Source organism: Lampetra planeri, chromosome 74, assembly GCF_965212315.1.
Source record: "Lampetra planeri chromosome 74, kcLamPlan1.2.h2, whole genome shotgun sequence".
In the NCBI taxonomy this organism is placed as follows: Eukaryota; Metazoa; Chordata; class Hyperoartia; order Petromyzontiformes; family Petromyzontidae; genus Lampetra; species Lampetra planeri.
Genome location: NC_136179.1, coordinates 1,180,002 through 1,198,831, shown reverse-complemented (window position 1 = coordinate 1,198,831; position 18,830 = coordinate 1,180,002). Strand labels below are relative to the sequence as shown.

At 52.6% G+C, this 18,830-nt stretch overlaps 1 protein-coding gene across 4 annotated transcripts in view; it reads right to left on the bottom strand.

Annotated features, from left to right (window-relative positions):
* Nucleotides 1–5,759: 5,759 nt before the first annotated feature.
* The window catches only part of TTC39A (tetratricopeptide repeat domain 39A), a 43,960-nt gene continuing 30,889 nt past the window's right edge, over nucleotides 5,760–18,830 (bottom strand). For 3 of the 4 annotated variants that reach the window (XM_078620746.1, XM_078620749.1, XM_078620747.1), the window contains 4 exons: nucleotides 17,704–17,806; nucleotides 12,995–13,112; nucleotides 12,031–12,156; nucleotides 5,760–7,116 (listed from right to left, as the gene is read on the bottom strand). In XM_078620746.1, the coding sequence (XP_078476872.1) occupies nucleotides 7,017–7,116; nucleotides 12,031–12,156; nucleotides 12,995–13,112; nucleotides 17,704–17,806 (447 nt within the window). In that variant the 3' untranslated portion in view covers nucleotides 5,760–7,016. The remainder of the gene's footprint in view (nucleotides 7,117–12,030; nucleotides 12,157–12,994; nucleotides 13,113–17,703; nucleotides 17,807–18,830) is intronic. The other variant, XM_078620748.1, reaches the window with a different exon arrangement.

Sequence of the window (18,830 nt, the reverse complement as noted above, 5' to 3'; positions counted from 1 at the left end):
ATACCTGCAGTCATAATACAAACAAAAGAACATAACTCTGATAATGTGCACTGTCCTTAAAGTTGATTGATCCACACCCGAGACAGCTTTCCTTAGAGCCTAGTCTTTCCTTAGAGCCTAGTCTCATATGGGTTGGACCAGATGACGCCAAAAGGCGCCTTTTGGCGTCATCTGGTCCAACCCATATGAGACTAGGCTCTAAGGAAAGCTGTCTCGGGTGTGGATCAATCAACTTTAAGGACAGTGCACATTATCAGAGTTATGTTCTTTTGTTTGTATTATGACTGCAGGTATTGCGGTCTATGCAAACATGACTCCTTGTAAAAAGGTGTCAGTTTTGTTGCCAGATAGAAGGGTAAAGAACCAATTATCATAATATTATTATTTTATTACTTCCCTTCTACGTGACTTTACCGAAAGAACCAAGAAGATGAATCCCTGCAGTCACGAAAGCTTTAAATCGAAATTTACTTTTACCTACGTGACTTTACCGAAAAAACCTAAGAGTAAGAGTAGAGGGCCACCGGTGCCAGAGGGGTGTTCAGCACCTGGAAAGCAATCGTCTCACAGAGACTCGAGCAGGAGAGAGTCACGTGGCAGGGGAGAGTCACGGCCCTGGTGTGGGGGGTTATCATCGTGGGACCTCCTTTGCCAGTACCACAATGTGAGAAGAGGTTTTTCCCCTTTTTTCTGGCAACAAAACCGGTTTGTTAAGATGTTAAAACAGCAAACTGAAACTTTTTTAACGAGGAATCTGTCTGCATTAACCACAATGCTTGTAGGTCCGAATGCAAACAAAAAACGAAATAAATTAAATCAAATCTAGATTAGTTCCAAAGAAGTCCAACATAGTCTAGCGGGCGACCCGAGGTAGATTCCTGATCGCGGCCACCAGCAGTGATGATTATCTGAACCGGTTCTGGGCCTCCCCTAGGTCGACCCAGCCTTAAATGAGTACCTCCCCAGAGACCCTGGTAGACAGAGGAGGTATTCTGGCTGAGGAAAAAGCGACAGGCCCACTCTCATCGTCTACAGCATCCCACGTCGGAGAATGAGGAGGCCTTTGCTCGGAGGTCCGGAGAGCCGTGAGGCCCTGCAAGGATGGGTGGTGGTCGCGGGTTGCTGAGGAGATAGAGTCTGCCCTAGTAGCCCGCAAAGCCAAATCACTCTTTAACTCCATCAAAAAAGTAACTTTCAGCACCACGCCTATCACCATTCCTTAAGGGAAATAACGGCGATCCGATCTCAGACACCCCAGGAACTGGCCTGCAGGTTTGCAGATCGTTTCTATGGGGTCCTCCTGGGGGTGAGTAACTCCCTGAGCACGAACAACATCATTAGGCAAGGTGGGCGACGACTGTTGGGGCTGCGATGCCTCAAATATTGGCAGAAGCAGCCTACATGCCCAGCCACCGCATGCCCAAGCAGCTTCACTTTGATTGGATGGTGGCGGGCTATACGGGCATGGCACAGGCTGGAGAAGATATGGCCTGATGGGTGAGGGAGTGGGTGGGTGAGTGGGTGGCATGGGTGAGAGAAGCTATGGACTAATGGGTGAGTGGCACGCGCTAGAGAAGACATGGTCTGATGGGTGAGTGAATGGGTGAGTGGGTGGCAAGGGTTAGAGAATATATGGACTGATGGGTGAGTGATTGGGTGGGTGGGTGACCGAGTGGCACGGGCTGGAGAAGAGATGGACTGATGGGTGAGTGATTGGGTGGATGAGTGGATGAGTGACCGAGTGGCATGGGTTGGAGAAGAGATGGACTGATGGGTGAGTGATTGGGTGGATGAGTGGATGAGTGACCGAGTGGCATGGGTTGGAGAAGAGATGGACTGATGGGTGAGTGATTGGGTGGGTGGATGAGTGACCGAGTGGCACAGGCTGGAGAAGAGATGTACTGATGGGTGAGTGATTGGGTGGGTGAGTGACCGAGTGGCACGGGCTGGAGAAGAGATGGACTGATGGGTAGGTGAGTGATTGGGTGGGTGGATGAGTGACCGAGTGGCACGGGCTGGAGAAGAGATGGACTGATGGGTGAGTGATTGGGTGGGTGGATGAGTGACCGAGTTGCATGGGTTGGAGAAGTGATGGACTGATAAGGTGCAGGAGGATGTGGAACCGCGTGGACTTGCCACAGACATTTAGTAGGGGTTGCGAGCTTCAGCGAGTTACGACCACGTGTAGAATCGTCACACGTTTAGAGGATTTGGCTGCTGCTCTCAATATCCATGCGACGATGATGATGACGATATCAGCCACTTCGCTGAGCTGATATTACTTGTGATAGCCGGGTCGCTTCTGACAAACGGAGTTACACAGAAGCTCAGTGGTATAGCCTTACCTGGTAAGATAAAGAAAAAAGTTGAAAAGTTTCAGCTGACTTAAAACATTCCCACTTAAGTCCAATTTACTTTTATTATTATTATTTTCCAGGGGGTAGACAGAGCCGGAGAGAACACGCAAAGTTTATTGCAAATTTGTATCACCCATCCACCCCCAAAAAAAATATATAAAGGTAATCGCGATAAAATAAGAGCAGCAGCATCAGCAATCATCAACAACAATCATATCACAGAGCGTAGTGTGATACGTTTGGGGTAGAGTGGTAAGGGGAGAGTGGTAGGGGTAGAGTGGTAGGGGTAGAGTGGTAGGGATAGAGTGGTAGGGGTGGAGTGGTAGGGGTGGAGTGGTAGGGGTAGAGTGGGAGGGGTAAAGTGGTAGGGGGAGAATGGTAGGGGTAGAGTGGTAAGGGTAGACTGGTAGGGGTAGAGTGGTAGGGGTAAAGTGGTAGGGGTGGAGTGGTAGGGGTAGAGTGGTAGGGGTAGAGTGGTAGGGGGAGAGTGGTAGGGGTAGAGTGGTAAGGGTAGAGTGGTAGGGGTAGAGTGGTAGGGGTAAAGTGGTAGGGGTGGAGTGGTAGGGGTGGAGTGGTAGGGGTAGAGTGGTAGGGGTGGAGTGGTAGGGGTAGAGTGGTAGGGGTGGAGTGGTAGGGGTAGAGTGATAGGGGTGGAGTGGTAGGGGTAGAGTTGTAGGGGTAGAGTGGTAGGGGTAGAGTGGTAGGGGTAGAGTGGTAGGGGTAGAGTGGCAGGGGTAGAGTGGTAGGTGTAAAGTGGTAGGGGTAGAGTGGTAGGGGTAGAGTGGTAGGGGTAGAGTGGTAGGGGTAGAGTGGTAGGGGTAAAGTGGTAGGGGTAGAGTGGTAGGGGTGGAGTGGTAGAGGTGGAGTGGTAGGGGTGGAGTGGTAGGGGTGGAGTGGTAGGGGTAGAGTGGTAGGGGTAGAGTGGTAGGGGTGGAGTGGTAGGGGTGGAGTGATAGGGGTGGAGTGGTAGGGGTGGAGTGGTAGGGGTAGAGTGGTAGGGGTAAATTGGTAGGGGGAGAGTGGTAGGGGTAGAGTGGTAAGGGTAGAGTGGTAGGGGTAGAGTGGTAGGGGTAAAGTGGTAGGGGTGGAGTGGTAGGGGTGGAGTGGTAGGGGTAGAGTGGTAGGGGTGGAGTGGTAGGGGTGGAGTGGTAGGGGTAGAGTGGTAGGAGTAGAGTGGTAGGGGTGGAGTGGTAGGGGTGGAGTGATAGGGGTGGAGTGGTAGGGGTAGAGTGGTAGGGGTAAATTGGTAGGGGGAGAGTGGTAGGGGTAGAGTGGTAAGGGTAGAGTGGTAGGGGTAGAGTGGTAGGGGTAAAGTGGTAGGGGTGGAGTGGTAGGGGTGGAGTGGTAGGGGTAGAGTGGTAGGGGTAGAGTGGTAGGGGGAGAGTGGTAGGGGTAGAGTGGTAAGGGTAGAGTGGTAGGGGTAGAGTGGTAGGAGTAAAGTGGTAGGGGTGGAGTGGTAGGGGTGGAGTGGTAGGGGTAGAGTGGTAGGGGTGGAGTGGTAGGGGTAGAGTGGTAGGGGTGGAGTGGTAGGGGTAGAGTGATAGGGGTGGAGTGGTAGGGGTAGAGTGGCAGGGGTAGAGTGGTAGGTGTAAAGTGGTAGGGGTAGAGTGGTAGGGGTAGAGTGGTAGGGGTAGAGTGGTAGGGGTAGAGTGGTAGGGGTAAAGTGGTAGGGGTAGAGTGGTAGGGGTGGAGTGGTAGGGGTGGAGTGGTAGGGGTGGAGTGGTAGGGGTAGAGTGGTAGGGGTAGAGTGGTAGGGGTGGAGTGGTAGGGGTGGAGTGATAGGGGTGGAGTGGTAGGTGTAGAGTGGTAGGGGTAGAGTGGCAGGGGTAGAGTGGCAGGGGTAGAGTGGTAGGGGTAGAGTGGTAGGGGTAGAGTGGCAGGGGTAGAGTGGTAGGGGTAGAGTGGTAGGGGGAGAGTGGTAGGGGTGGAGTGGTAGGGGTAAAGTGGTAGGGGTAGAGTGTTAGGGGTAGAGTGGTAGGGGTAGAGTGGTAGGGGTAGAGTGGTAGGGGTAGAGTGGTAGGGGTACAGTGGTAGGGGTAGATTGGTTGGGGTAGAGTGGTAGGAGTAGAGTGGTAGGGGTAGAGTGGTAGGGGTAGAGTGGCAGGGGTAGAGTGGTAGGGGTAGAGTGGTAGGGGGAGAGTGGTAGGGGTGGAGTGGTAGGGGTAAAGTGGTAGGGGTAGAGTGGTAGGGGTAGAGTGGTAGGGGTAGAGTGGTAGGGGTAGAGTGGTAGGGGTACAGTGGTAGGGGTAGATTGGTTGGGGTAGAGTGGTAGGAGTAGAGTGGTTGGGGTCGAGTGGTAGGGGTAGAGTGGTAGGGGTAGAGTGGTAGGGGTAGAGTGTTAGGAGTAGAGTGGTAGGGGTAGAGTGGTAGGGGTAGAGTGGTAGGGGTAGAGTGGTAGGGGTAGAGTGGTCCACCCCTACTACCACTCTACCCCTCTCACCTCCCCGCGTAGCCATTATGAATCCAGGGTAGCTTGACGGGAATAATGATCTCAACCGGTAACCATTAACCGGTAACCCTTAACCGGTAACCCATAACCGGTGACCCATAACCGCTAGGAGCATCTGCAACTTTGCAGGTTGCACGGTTAGAAATTCCACCGTGCAGTGTGGTGAGTGGGTGAGTGATGAGGTGAGTGGGTGATTCGGCGGGTGGGTGAGTGAGTGAATGAGTGAATGGGTGGGTGAGTGGGTGATGGGGTGATGGGGTGAGTGGGTGGGTAGTGGGGTGAGTGGGTCGGTGGTGGGGGAGATGAGTGGGTGGGTGGGTGGGTGGTGGGGTGGGTGGGTGAATGGGTGAGTGATGGGGTGAGTGGGTGGGTTAATGGGTGAGTGATGGGGTGAGTGGGTGGGTGAATGGGTGAATGGGTGGGTGAATGGGTGAATGGGTTGGTGAATGGGTGAATGGGTAGGTGAGTGAATGGGTGGGTGGGTGAATGGGTGGGTGAATGGTTGAATGGGTGGGTGAATGGGTGGGTGAATGGGTGGGTGGGTGGGTGAATGGGTGAATGGGTGGGTGGGTGAATGGGTGGGTGGGTGAATGGGTGAATGGGTGAATGGGTGAATGGGTGGATGGGTGAATGGGTGGGTGGGTGAATGGGTGAATGGGTGGGTGGGTGAATGGGTGGGTGGGTGGGTGGGTGAATGGGTGGGTGGGTGAATGGGTGGGTGGGTGAATGGATGAATGGGTGGGTGAATGGGTGGGTGAATGGGTGGGTGAGTGGGTGAATGGGTTGGTGGGTGAATGGGTGAATAGGTGGGTGGGTGAATAGGTGAATGGGTGGGTGAATGGGTGGGTGAATGGGTGGTTGGGTGGGTGAGTGAATGGGTGGGTGAGTGAGTGAATGGTTGGGTGAGTGAGTGGGTGAGTGGATAACCTTAACCGATAATCTGTTATCAATAACCAATTACCAATACTCCGCCATCGATAACACGTAATCAATGACCGATAATCAATAACCAAAACCAATAACCGATAATAACCGATAATCAATACCGGTCGCATTGTATCTCCACGGTAAACAGTGTCACTGAACCGATATTTCGCGATCACCCCATGTAAACATCACACTTATCGACCCAGCAGTGACACCCCGCGCTACAGACAGAGGGCAGCAATGGCACACAGTGGTAGTGTCACACAGTGGCAGTGGTACAGTGATACAGTGTCGTACAGTGATACAGTGTCACAGTGGTACAGTGTCACAGAGTGGTACAGTGATACAGTGTCACGGTGGTACAGTGTCACAGAGTGGTACAGTGATACAGTGTCACGGTGGTACAGAGGGTAGGAGTGGTACAATGTTACAGTGGTACAGTGTCACAGAGTGGTACAGTGAAACAGAGTGGTACAGTGTCACAGTAGTGCAGTGATACACAACAACTGCCATTCACCACTAAGTGAGAAGTAGCGTTGCCATGGCGCTTGTGCCAGGCTATGTTAACGGGATATAGGGGCAAGTGCTGTTAGCGAGCGGCACCTATGAAGGCCAAAACGGCCACCTTTGTCTCCCTAGTGGTGATATTCACACCCCGCACAAGGTACTCATTTTAGGCTGAGTCGACCTAAAGGAGGCCCAGGACCGGTTCAGATAATCGTCACTGGTGTTGGCCGTGAGCGAGAATCGAACCCCGGTCGCCAGGTTCTTAGCGCAGCGCTGCACCACCGCTTCCCACTGACACACACAAAGTGGCACACAGTGACACACACAGTGACACACAGTGACAGACACAGTGACACACAAAGACAAAGATCCCCCATATAGCCTTAACAGACTGTAGGGGCAAGTGCTGTTAGCGAGCACCTATGAAGGCCGGAACGGTACACGAGGGGGTGGGTAGCCAGCACCACGCACTACCACCTTTGTCTCCCCAATGGCGATGCTTACACACCGCACCAGGTACTCATTTAAGGCCGAGTCGACCTAGGGGAGGCCCAGGACCGGTTCAGATAATCGTCACTGGTGTTAGCCGTGAGCGGGAATCAAACCCGGGTCGCCTGATTCATAGCGCAGCGTAGCGCTAACCACTACACCACCGCTCCCCTGACACACACACACACAGTGACCCCCACAGTGACACAGTGACAAACACACACAGTGACACACACACACTGACACACAGTGACACACACACAGTGACACACACAGTGACACGACTACTACGTCCGATCCCCTTCATCGCGACGCTTCATGGCGTTGAGTGCAGCGTGGATCCGGAAATGCAGCCTTGACTCCAGAGAGTACTTCTTGTAGTTAGTCCTGACACACACAGTGACACACACACAGTGACACACAAAAAAAACAACAGCCATTCGCCACTAAGTGTCGGTGACGTCACCACGACGCTTGTGCCAGGCTATGTGCACGTTGAGGCCACGTGAAGTGTCGAACGCCCGCTGGCATGAGGTCACGGGGCAAACCCAGGTGCCACGGGTCGACTGACTGAGACGACTGGCTGATGCACCACCTGTGCCCCCTACTGTGCCAACTTGCTGTGCTTTAGTCACCCGGCACTCCGCTCGTTGTTGTGAGCGTCGCTCCTCCACCCTCTGTTGTTGTTGGAGGGCGACTGCCTCCAACTGCACAGTAGCACACTTCATGAGCCTCCTCCACAGAGGCCGATCTTGACACCGCTGGTACCAGTCATCAACAAGTCCACTCAACTGCACATCCTCCTGTACCACATCACTCCATCTCTTCTCTATCCTGTGACGCGCCCGTTTAGCCCCCTCGATCCAGCCAAACAAAAGCTGTTTGGGCATGCGGTGGCTGGGCATGCAGGCTACATGACCCAGCCAACGCAGCCTTGCCTGCGGGAGGAGCTCACCGATGGGATTTGTGAGCTCCTCACACAATCCAGCCTGGTTAAACCCAGGATGGATCGTAGGCAGGCCAGCCTAAATGTTTCTAACCGGCGAAGTTCCATTAGGGGGGTCCACGTTTTGCAAGCATAGAGAAGGGAGAGAATGACTGTGGCCGAGAAGACCTGAAGCTTTGTGCGGAGCAACAGATCAGGTAGCTTCCACACAGCGTTATGCAACTGATGAAAATATAATCCCGCTCGAATTATTCGGAGTGAGACCTCTGATGTCAAACCGGAGCCGGTCATGACCACAATACCCAGGTATGGGAAACTCTCCACTCTCTCCAGAACTGCCCTATCACCAATTGGGAGTTGTAGGGGTGGAGTGTCGGATGGTACAAAATACCCAGGCAGGTGCTTAGTTTTGGTGGGGTTGATGGTAAGGCCCCACCTCTTATTGGCAAGCTCCAGGTTCAGCAGCAGCGTCTCCAACTCCTCCTCTGAATGAGCAGCAATTACCAGATCATTGGCATACATAACATGGTTGAGCAATAGGGAGCCATCCCTTGACCGCACCCGGGCATCAATTAGCCTCCCATTGTATCTGTACCAGATGGAAATTCCTCCGGTACAGCTATTGAAGGCTTCACGAACTACCGGTCGAAATAGATATTAAATAATGTGGTAGACATTGGACATCCCTGTCGCACCCCAAGGTGAACAGGAAATGGCTCCGACTCCCGGCCACGTAGTTTAACCCGGCCCGTTCACCATCATGAAGGTCCTTAATGATCGTGAGCAAAGGGTGAGGGACTCCGAAAGCACGAAGAATGACACACGCATACAAAGTGACACACACACAGTGACACACACACAGTGATACACGCACAGTGACACACACACAGTGAGGCACGCAGTGACACACACACACATTGACACACACAGTGATAAAAATACAAAGATCCCCCATATAGCCTTAACAGACTGTTGGGGCAAGTGCTGTTAGTGAGCACCTATGAAGGCCGGAACGGCACACAAGGCGGTGGGTGGCCAGCGCCACTACCGGCAGCCTTTGTCTCCCCAGTCGTGATGTTTACGCACCATACCAGGTACTCATTTGAGGCTGAGTCGACGTAGGGGAGGCCCAGGAATGGTTCAGATAATCATCACTGATGTTGGCCGTGAGCGGGAATCGAATTCGGGCCGCCAGGTTCGTAGTGCAGCTTGCTAACCGCTACACCACCGCTACACTCCTGACACACACATACACAGTGACTACACACAGTGACACAGAGACACACAAAGACAATTACCAAGATCCCGCGTGTAGTCTTAACAGACTGTTGGGGCAAGCGCTGAGTGTTCCAATGATCCTGAGAGCAAAGACATCGGGTGGTAAGGTCGAGGTCCCAAACTAAGTACGATCAAAGAATTCCCAGTGTACTCCCCCCCCATCCTGGCCAGGTGGGGCTGTAGCTTTGTGCGGCAAACTCGCCAAGCAGAAGGCCACTCGGAATTGAAACCTCAACAGCTCCTGTGGTTACCATAGCCGTCCCTAGCTCGCCGAGCCACTTGTTAGATAACCCTGAGCCGAAAGAGTGGGATCCAGAGTGCGCGAGCTGACCTACACTCTAAACAAACTATAGCAGCGTGGGTGGGAGGAAAAGGAAAGTCCTAACGGCGACAGGAGAGGGGGGAGGCGGAAACGGGCGGTGCAAGAATGGCACTGGCAGCCACAGCTTTGAACCTGCATGCAGGTGGCTTGTCCGTATTGGTCGATTGACCGTTGACCAGAGGCAACAACATCCAGCAGCACCCCGACCGACCCTATCAGCTTTTTCTAGGTACAGCAACTGCTCGCTCCTGATGTAAACAGAGGCTCAGATAAGGTGGCCTAAACAAAGCTTGCGCTCAAACTCACCCAGTTGGCTCGAACTCGCGGCCAGCGGAGCCCATCTCTTCATGCGGTTCAGACAGAAACCAAACTTGTCAAAATGCGCACGCCGCAACCTTCGCACGGCGACGATGGAATCGTATGAAAGCGACCGACCACAAAGACGCTGCTCGGTGCTCCTGTGGCAAGGGAGCTCGCCCAACTTGACATCGCAGCACTCAGAGAAGTTCGCTTCGCAGACCAGGGATCCCTCTGAATGAACATGGGGCGGGCTACATCCCCTTGTCCTGGTCAGGGAAAGCCAGTGAGGGGAGACGCCTGTCAGGCGTCGCCCTCACGATGAAGAACACGATGGCTGACAAACTCCTGAGCCCTCCAATTGGCCATCCAGACCGCCCGATGTCTCTACGACTACACATTCAGGGTAACCAATTGGGCCACCATAATCAGTGTTTATGCACCAACCCCACAGGCCACAGGCTGACCAAGACATTAAGGAAGCATTATTTTATCACGACCTCAGAACTCTTCTCCGGTGGGGGGGGGGGGTGACCGTAAAAACAAGCTTATTGAGATGGGCGACGTCAACGAAAGAGTCGGTCAGAACCGTGACCTCTGCAGGGGAGCCCTCGTAAAGCATGGGATTAGCAAGTGTAGCGACAATGGTCGTACGCTACTGGAGTTATGTGCAGAACACAACCTCTGCATATAAAACGGAAGCTATAACACCGTGTGGAGACACCCGCGTGCTCCAAGCACTGGCCTCGACTGGATTGCATCCTTGTACCCCAACAGGGGACATACTACACGCACACACTTAAGTGTCGGCTACTATGACAGACACACAGATTGGTCGGGGGCAAAAGTCACCCTCAGGATCAAACCAATACCCGAGAAGACTCGCTTTCCACCATTCGCTCGGCCCTCACGGTTGCCTCCACTCTGACCGGTTCCTTCCCATGCCTCCCCCAGCCCCTGGTCCTCTTCCTCCTACGCACCCTAATTCCTTACCCGGCTCCGCGTCATACTTTCTATGTGCACCTAACCACATCTCTCACCCCAGACTTCCGCTGTTCTCCTCCATCAGCTCAACTATCCGGCCACCAAACACTCTGCCCCTACCACCCTTCAACTACCCTCATCCATGCCCATTTTTACCACTTCACGCACGTGCCCCATACCCCACTGCCTCTCATCCACGTTGCAAACATCGACACCCTCACTCACCATCACACTCCACCTTATTCTGCCTTACCTACCCCAGCAAGATGTGCTCCATTCCCAGCCCCTGTCCCTCCATACATTCCTTCACCTCCCTCACTGGCCGCCTTCGGCTTGAATTTTAAAGTGCCCTGGAGAGGATGCAAAAGAAATCCGAAAACTAATCAAATAGAATCGGTCTTCACCCCAAGAAGCTCCAAGTAGAAAAGACTCCCCCTGTTAAGGGACAAATTCTAGAAGAAGCTCAAGACTGGGCTCAGTGAGCATCAAGACACCGGGCACGGATGCAGACCCTGAACAGCGGTGGAAAGATCTCAAAACGGCACCCCACGATGCAGCTGGTGAGGTGGTTGGCTTCCCAAACAAGGAAACACAAAGATTTGTTCGATGAGCACAATCCGGAAATCGAATCGCCTCTCCCGGATTTAAATGGTCCACCGTCATTCCAGATTACTCACCCGTCCCAATGACCAAGCCGGCAAAAATCTCCATACAGCGCTGCGTGCAAAACCTTGCCAACGAAGCTGAGAGTCACTCAAAAAACGAACCGGTTGACAGACCGCGCCGAAAGGACGCAGCTGTATGCAGACACAGGGAACACAAGAGCATTCTATATAAGCCCTATGCTCAGCGTGTGGATCCTCGCACCAGACAAGGCTCCTCGGACAAGGCCCCCACTCAGGCCCCGACTGGTCAGGAGTTCAAATTGCACCGCCTACCACAAAATATGCAAGTCAAGGATCGGTCTGCACAGCCACCAGCGCTGCCTGTCGCCAACTAACTTCATGGGCCACATTCCTCCCTGATCTTTGCAAGCGAAGAACCAGACGATGACAACGAGTGGGTGAAAGAATGAGGGGTGGGTGAGTGGGTGGGTGAATGGGTGCGAGGGTGAGTGAGTGTGTGGGTGAGTGGGTGAAAGAATGAGTGGGTGGGTGACTGGATGAGTGGGTGGGTGAGTGGGTAAAAGAATGAGTGGGTGCGTGAATGGGTGCGTGGGTGAGTGAGTGTGGGTGAGTGGATGAAAGAATGAGTGGGTGGGTGAGTGGGTGGGTGATTCGGTGAGTGAGTGTGTGGGTGAGTGGGTGAGTGAGTGGGTGAGTGGGTGGGTTAGTGAGTGAGTGGGTGAGTGGGTGGGTGAGTGGGTGAGAGTGTGGATGAGTGAGTGGGTAAATGAGTGAGTGGTGAGCAAATAGGTGAGTGGGTGGTGAGAGCATGGTGGTGAGCAAAGTAGTGAGCGAGGGGCCCAGCTCACCTGGCGTTCTCCAGGAGTCTGCGAGCCTCCGATCTCCGCTCATCACCGCCGTGCTCCATGAGGAGGAATCCCAACTCAAACATTGCATTAGGTGCCAAATATTGATCATGGCGCAGGCGCTTCTCCCTGGCACACAGGGTACAGGTGGGCAACAGTGTTAGTTTATGGAGAGCAGTGTTAGTCTATGGGCAGTCTTAGTCTATGGGTAGTGTTGAGTCTATGGGGGGCAGTGTTAGTCTATAGGCAGTGTTGAGTCTATGGGCAGTCTTAGTCAACGGGTAGCAGTGTTAGCCTATGAGAAGCAGTGTTAGTCAATGGGTAGCAGTGTTAGTCTATGGGTAGCAGTTTTAGCCTATGGGAAGCAATGTTAGTCAATGGGTAGCAGTGTTGAATCTATGGTCCGTGTTATTATATGGGTAGTGTTAGTCTATGGATAGTGTTAGTCTATGAGCAGCGTTAGTCTATGGGCAGTGTTGAGTCTATGGACAGTATTGAGTCTATGGGGCAGTGTTGAGTCTATGGACAATGTTGAGTCTATGGGGTAATGTTGAGTCTATGGGCAGTGTTGAGTCTATGGGCAGTGTTGAGTCTATGGGCAGTGTTGAGTCTATGGGCAGTGTTGAGTCTATGGGCAGTGTTGAGTCTATGGGCAGTGTTGAGTCTATGGGGTAATGTTGAGTCTATGGGCAGTGTTGAGTCTATGAGCAGTGTTGAGTCTATGGAAAGTGTTGAGTCTATGGGGTAATGTTGAGTCTATGGGCAGAGTTGAGTCTATGGGCAGTGTTGAGTCTATGGGCAGTGCTGAGTCTATGGGCAGTGTTGAGTCTATGGGCAGTGTTGAGTCTATGGGCAGTGTTGAGTCTACGGTGGTGTGTGTGGTGGTAGTAGTGGTAATAGTGGTAGTTATGGTAGTTTTGGTTGTGGTAGTTATGCTAGTTAAAATATTGCGGTCGTGGTTGCTTACTGAGCGTGGATTTGTGTGAACGCCTCCTCGGCCTCGGAAAGTCGTCCGAGATGTTTCAGGCACACCCCCTTGAGCAGGAGTAGCAAACAGGTGTCGTCCACTGCATATTCACCGCCTCCTGCACAACCACAATCAGAACTACAACCACCACAACCACCACAACCAACACTACTAATAACCACCACAACCACCACTATTAATACAACTACTACCACCACAACCACCACTACTAATACAACTACTACCTACCATTACAACCACCACTACTAATACCACTACAACCATCACAACCACCACAACCACCACTACTAATACAACTGGAGGGGTGATTGTCACTCACCATTTAGCAGGCCTGTAGTTCCATTTATTGCCAATAGGGGGCAGAGGCATTACCTCGCCAGGGCAAATGTCCATGGGCCAGAAAGAGGCCTGGGACACATTCCCAAGGCCCCCGGTGGGGGGGGGGGTAACCGGGGGAATGGCGTCACCTTCCAGGATGGCCCAGAGTGCTCCAGAAGGAGGGTGTGGCTAGGGCGGAGCAAGCCACGAACGAGTATATAAGCCAGAGCACTCAGAGCTCTGGCTCGGTTATCTACACGCTGAAGACTGAAGACTGGGCTGGAGAATAGGACCCTGGACCCCAAGCTCCGCTGTCCTTCTAAGGGACGGAGCTCAGTGAGGTCGGTGGTCAGGACCCACGGGCCAGGAGGTTAGGGTCAGTTAGCCTCCCCTAGGTCCCAGCCAGAGGACGATAGGGAACGGGTTACCAGTGTTAGGTCCCGTATAGTTCGGAGGCCATAGCTCCCTAGGTATCGGGTGAAGGGACCGATATACCCTTAGTGATAGGGACCGTGTAGTAAAGACAATAAACAACGTGTTGCCTCATAAGAAGTGTATTCGTCAGTATTTACAACACTACTACTACCACTACAACCACCACTACTAATACAACTACTACCACTACAACTACCACTACTAATACTACTACCACCACTACTAATACAACTACAAACACCACAACCACCACAACTAATACAACTACTACCACTACAACCACCACTACTAATACAACTACAACCACTACAACCACAACTACTAATAACCACCACAACCACCACTACTAATACAACTACAAACACAACAACCACCACAACTAATACAACTAAAAACACCACAACCACCACTACTAATACTACTACTACCACTACAACCACCACTACTAATACAACTACAAACACCACAACCACCACTACTTATAACCACCATAACCACCACTATAAATAACAACTACTACCACCACAACCACCACAACAACAACAACAAAACTACCACTATCGCTACAACCACAACCACTACCACTACTACCACAACCATTACAACCACTAAAACCACCACAACCACAATAACCACAACCACTACTACCACAACCACAATAACCACCACTGAGAGGGTGAGTGATTGGTGAGTGGGTGAGTGAGTGGTGGGTAATTGAGAGGGTGAGTGATTGGTAAGTGGGTGAGTGAGTGGGTGGCTGAGTTGATGGGTGTCTGGTGTGTGAGTAAGTGGGTGCGTGAGTGGTGAGTGAGTGGTGGGTAATTGAGAGGGTGAATGATTGGTGAGTGGGTGAGTGAGTGGGTGGCTGAGTTGATGGGTGTCTGGGTGTGCGAGTGAGTGGGTGGGTGAGTGGTGAGTGAGTGGTGGGTAATTGAGAGGGTGAGTGATTGGTGAGTGGGTGAGTGAGTGGGTGGCTGAGTTGATGGGTGTCTAGGTGTGTGAGTGAGTGGGTGGGTGAGTGGTGAGTGAGTGGTGGGTAATTGAGAGGATGAGTGATTGGTGAGTGGGTGAGTGAGTGGGTGGCTGAGTTGATGGGTGTCTCGGTGTGTGAGTGAGTTGGTGGGTGAGTGGTGGGTAATTGAGAGGGTGAGCGATTGGTGAGTGAGTGGGTAGCTGTGTTGGTGGTGTCTGGGTGTGCGAGTGAGTGGGTGGGGGAGTGGTGAGTGAGTGGTGGGTAATTGAGAGGGTGAGTGATTGGTGAGTGGGTGAGTGAGTGAGTGGCTGAGTTGATGGGTGTCTAGGTGTGCGAGTGAGTGGGTGGGTGAGTGGTGGGTAATTGAGAGGATGAGTGATTGGTGAGAGGATGAGTGATTGGTGAGTGGGTGAGTTAGTAGGTGGCTGAGTTGATGGGTGTCGAGGTGTGCGAGTGAGTGGGTGGGTGAGTGGTGGATAATTGAGAGGGTGAGTGAGTGGGTGGGTGAGTTGATCAGTGTCTGAGTGTGTGAGTGAGTGGGTGGTGAGAAAAAGGTGATTTGATCTTTTAACCCTAAGAACTAGTTTTCAGGTTTGCTGAGCATTTATGTGAGGTCGTGGGGAAGGGGAAATCCCTCAACCTAGAAAACATCATGGGGCAAAGTAGTGATGACACTACTGGGGCTGCCGTGCCTCAAATATTGAGTGGCTGGCTGAAGTGCCATCTGTTGAGGAAGTACAGAAGGCAATCCCGAGAATGAGAACTGGAAAAGCACCGGGCAGAGATGATCTCCCAGGCGAAATGCTTAGGGAGGGTGCATCTGCACGCAGACTGCCCTATATGACATCATAACACCTGTCTGGACCACTGGACGGGTTCCGCAGGATTGGAAGGATGCCCTGGTGGTCCCCATCTTTAAGAAGGGGGACCGCACAGGCTGTAACAACTACAGAGGCACCTCACTCCAGTGTGCCGGGAAAGATCCTGGCATGGATTATTCAACATCACCTTGCTAGGCATGCTGAGGCGAGGCTTGTGGAGCAACACTGTGGTTTAAAACCACAGCGGTGAGGCACAGATGCCATATTCTCTGTCAGTCTGCTACAGCAGAGGTATAGTGAATTCAAACAAGACTTACATCTCTGCTTTATTGACCTGGTCCAGGCCTATTAAACCATCAATAGGCCTGGGCTCTGGTTTGTTCTTCGTGCTTTTGGAGTCCCTGACCCTCTGCTCACAATCATTAAGGGCCTTCATGATGGTGGGCAGGAGTCTGAGCCATTCCCTGTTCAAATTGGGGTGCGACAGGGATGTCTCCTGGCTTCTACATTATTGTACATCTTTTTCAACCACGTACTTCGTGAAGCCTTCAATAGCTGTACTGGAGGAATCTCCATCTGGTACAGATACAATGCGAGGCTGATCGATGCTTGGGTGCAGTCAAGGGATGGCTCCCTATTGGTAAACGATGTTACGTATGCCGATGATCTGGTAATTGCTGCTCAATCAGAGGAGGAGTTGGAGGCACTGCTGCAGAATCTAGAGTGTGCCACTAAGATGTGGGGCCTTACCATCAGCCCCTCCAAAAAATAAGCACCTGCCTGGGTATTTTGTGCCATCAAACACTCCACCCCCACAACTTCCAATTGGTGATGGAGCAGTTGTGGAGAAAGTGGAGAGTTTCTCATATCTGGGCAGTGTGCTTATGATCAGCTCCGGTTTGACATCAGAAGACTCACTTCGAATCAGTCGAGCAGCATTATCTTCACATAGAATGTGTAACGATGTGTGGAAGCTACCTGGTCTGTCGCTCCGCACGAAGCTTCAGGTCTTCTCTGCCATGGTCATGCCCTCCCTTCTCTACACTTGCAAAACGTGGGCCCCCCTAAAGGAACATCTTTACTGGTTAGAAACATTTAGGCTGGCCTGCCTACGATCCATCCTAGGTTTAACCAGGCTGGATTGTGTGAGTAGCTCACAAATCCTCTAAAGATCTGGGAAAAGTCCCATCGCTGAGTTCTTCAGGCAGGCAAGGCTGCGTTGGCTGGGTCATGTAGCTCGCATGCCCAGCCACTTTATGGCCAAACAGCTTTTGCTCAGCTAGACAAACGGGCTAAATGGGCACTACATGGGCTAAAGTGATGGAGTGATGTGTTACAAGAGGATGTGGAGCTGAATGGACTTGATGATGGCTGGTACCAGCGATGTCAAGATCAGCCTCTATGGAGGAGGCTTGTGACGTACGCTACTGGGCAGTTAGAGGTATTCAACCTCTAGTCACAACGGAGGGCAGAAGAGCGACGCTCACAACAATGAGAGGAGCGCTGGGCAGATAAAACACAGCAAGTTGGCACAGTGAGGGGCACAGGTGGTGCATCGACCAGTCATCTCAGTCGACCCGTGGCACCTGGGTCTGCCCCGTGACCTCCTGCCAGCGGGCGTTCAACACTTCACATGGCCTCAACGTGTACCTAGCCTGGCACAAGCGCTGTGGTAATGTCACTGCCATTCATTGGTGAATGGCGGTTTCTGTTGAGTAGGTGAGTGGTTGAGTGAGTGGGTGAGTAGGTGGTTGAGTGAGTGGATGAGTGTGTGAGAGTAAGTGAGTTGGTGGGTGAGTGAATGAGTGGCTGGGTGTGTGAAAGGGTGGGTGAGTGAGTGAGTGGGTGAGTGAGTGAGTGGGTGGTTGGGTGAGTGGGTGGGTGGATAGGTGAATGGTGAGTGAGTGGGTAGGTGAGTGAGTGAGTTGGTGAGTGAATGGGTCAGTGAGTGAGTGGGTAAGTGGGTGGGTAAGTGAGTGGGTGGGTGAGTGAGTGGAAGGGTGGGTCAGTGAGTGGGTGGGTCAGTGAGTGAGTGAATGGGTGAGTGGGGGAGTGAGTGAGTGAGTGGGTGAGTGGGTGAGTGAGTGATTGAGTGGGTGAGTGAATGAGTAGGTGGGTGGGTGGGTAAGTGGTGAACTGACCGGTGAGCGACTCCTCTGTGTCCGTGATGAGGGTGAGCATACTGGTGGTGAGCGCTGGCTCCCGACCCACGATCGTGAAGCCGTTCCACATGTACATCATCTCCTGTGGGCACAGTGGTGGTGAGGACATGCCTCACCAGGTGAGCTCGAGCCCTGGGGTGAGCCCCAGGATGAGCCCCAGGGTGAGAGGGTGTTTAGGTGAGTGGGTGAGTGGGTGAGGGTGAGTGTGAGTGAGTGATGAGTGAGTGGCGAGCGAGTGGGTGAGTGAGCGGTGAGTGAGTGGTGAGTGAGTGGTGAGTGAGTGTGTGGTGAGTGAGTAGGTGAGTGAGAAAGTGGTGAGTGAGTGGTGAGTGAGTTGTGCGTGAGAGTGAGTAGGTGAGTGGGTGAGGGTGATTGGGTGAGAGTGAGTAGGTGAGTGGGTGAAGGTGAGTGTGAGTAGGTGAGTGGGAGTGGGTGAGAGTGGGTGAGGCTGTGAGTGGGTGAGTGAGTGATGAGTGACTTGTGAGTGATGAGTGAGTGGTGAGTGCGTGGTGAGTGAGTGGTAAGTGTGTGGTGAGTAAGTGAGTGGGTGAGTGAGTGATGAGTAAGTGAGTGGTGAGTGATGAGTAAGTGGTGAGTGGTGAATGAGTGGTGAGTCATTGAGTGACTGGTGAGTGAGCGAGTGAGTGAGTTGTGAGTGTGTGAGTAAGTGGGTGAGTGAGTGTGTAAGTGAGTGTGTGAGTAAGCATGTGAGTGAGCGTGTGAGTGAGTGAGTGGTGAGTGAGTGAGTTGTGAGTGTGTGAGTAAGTGGGTGAGTGAGTGTGTAAGTGAGTGTGTGAGTAAGCATGTGAGTGAGCGTGTGAGTGAGTGAGTGAGTGGTGAGTGAGTGAGTTGTGAGTGTGTGAGTCCAGTAAAAACAACCCCCTACCTCCTCGTTGGTGCCAGCCGGCAATGCTGGGGTGAGCAGTACCATGGGGGGGGCGGCCAATTTAGATTGGCCATTCCCCTCACTGCGTTTGTCATCACCACAGCGGCCAAATGGCGGCCCTGGACGGATACAAGGGGCTGGTAACTCCTCCACCTTCAATTAATTACCACAAAACCTAGTGCAAAGTATCTCATTAAGCTTGTCCCGGAGGCCCCGGGGG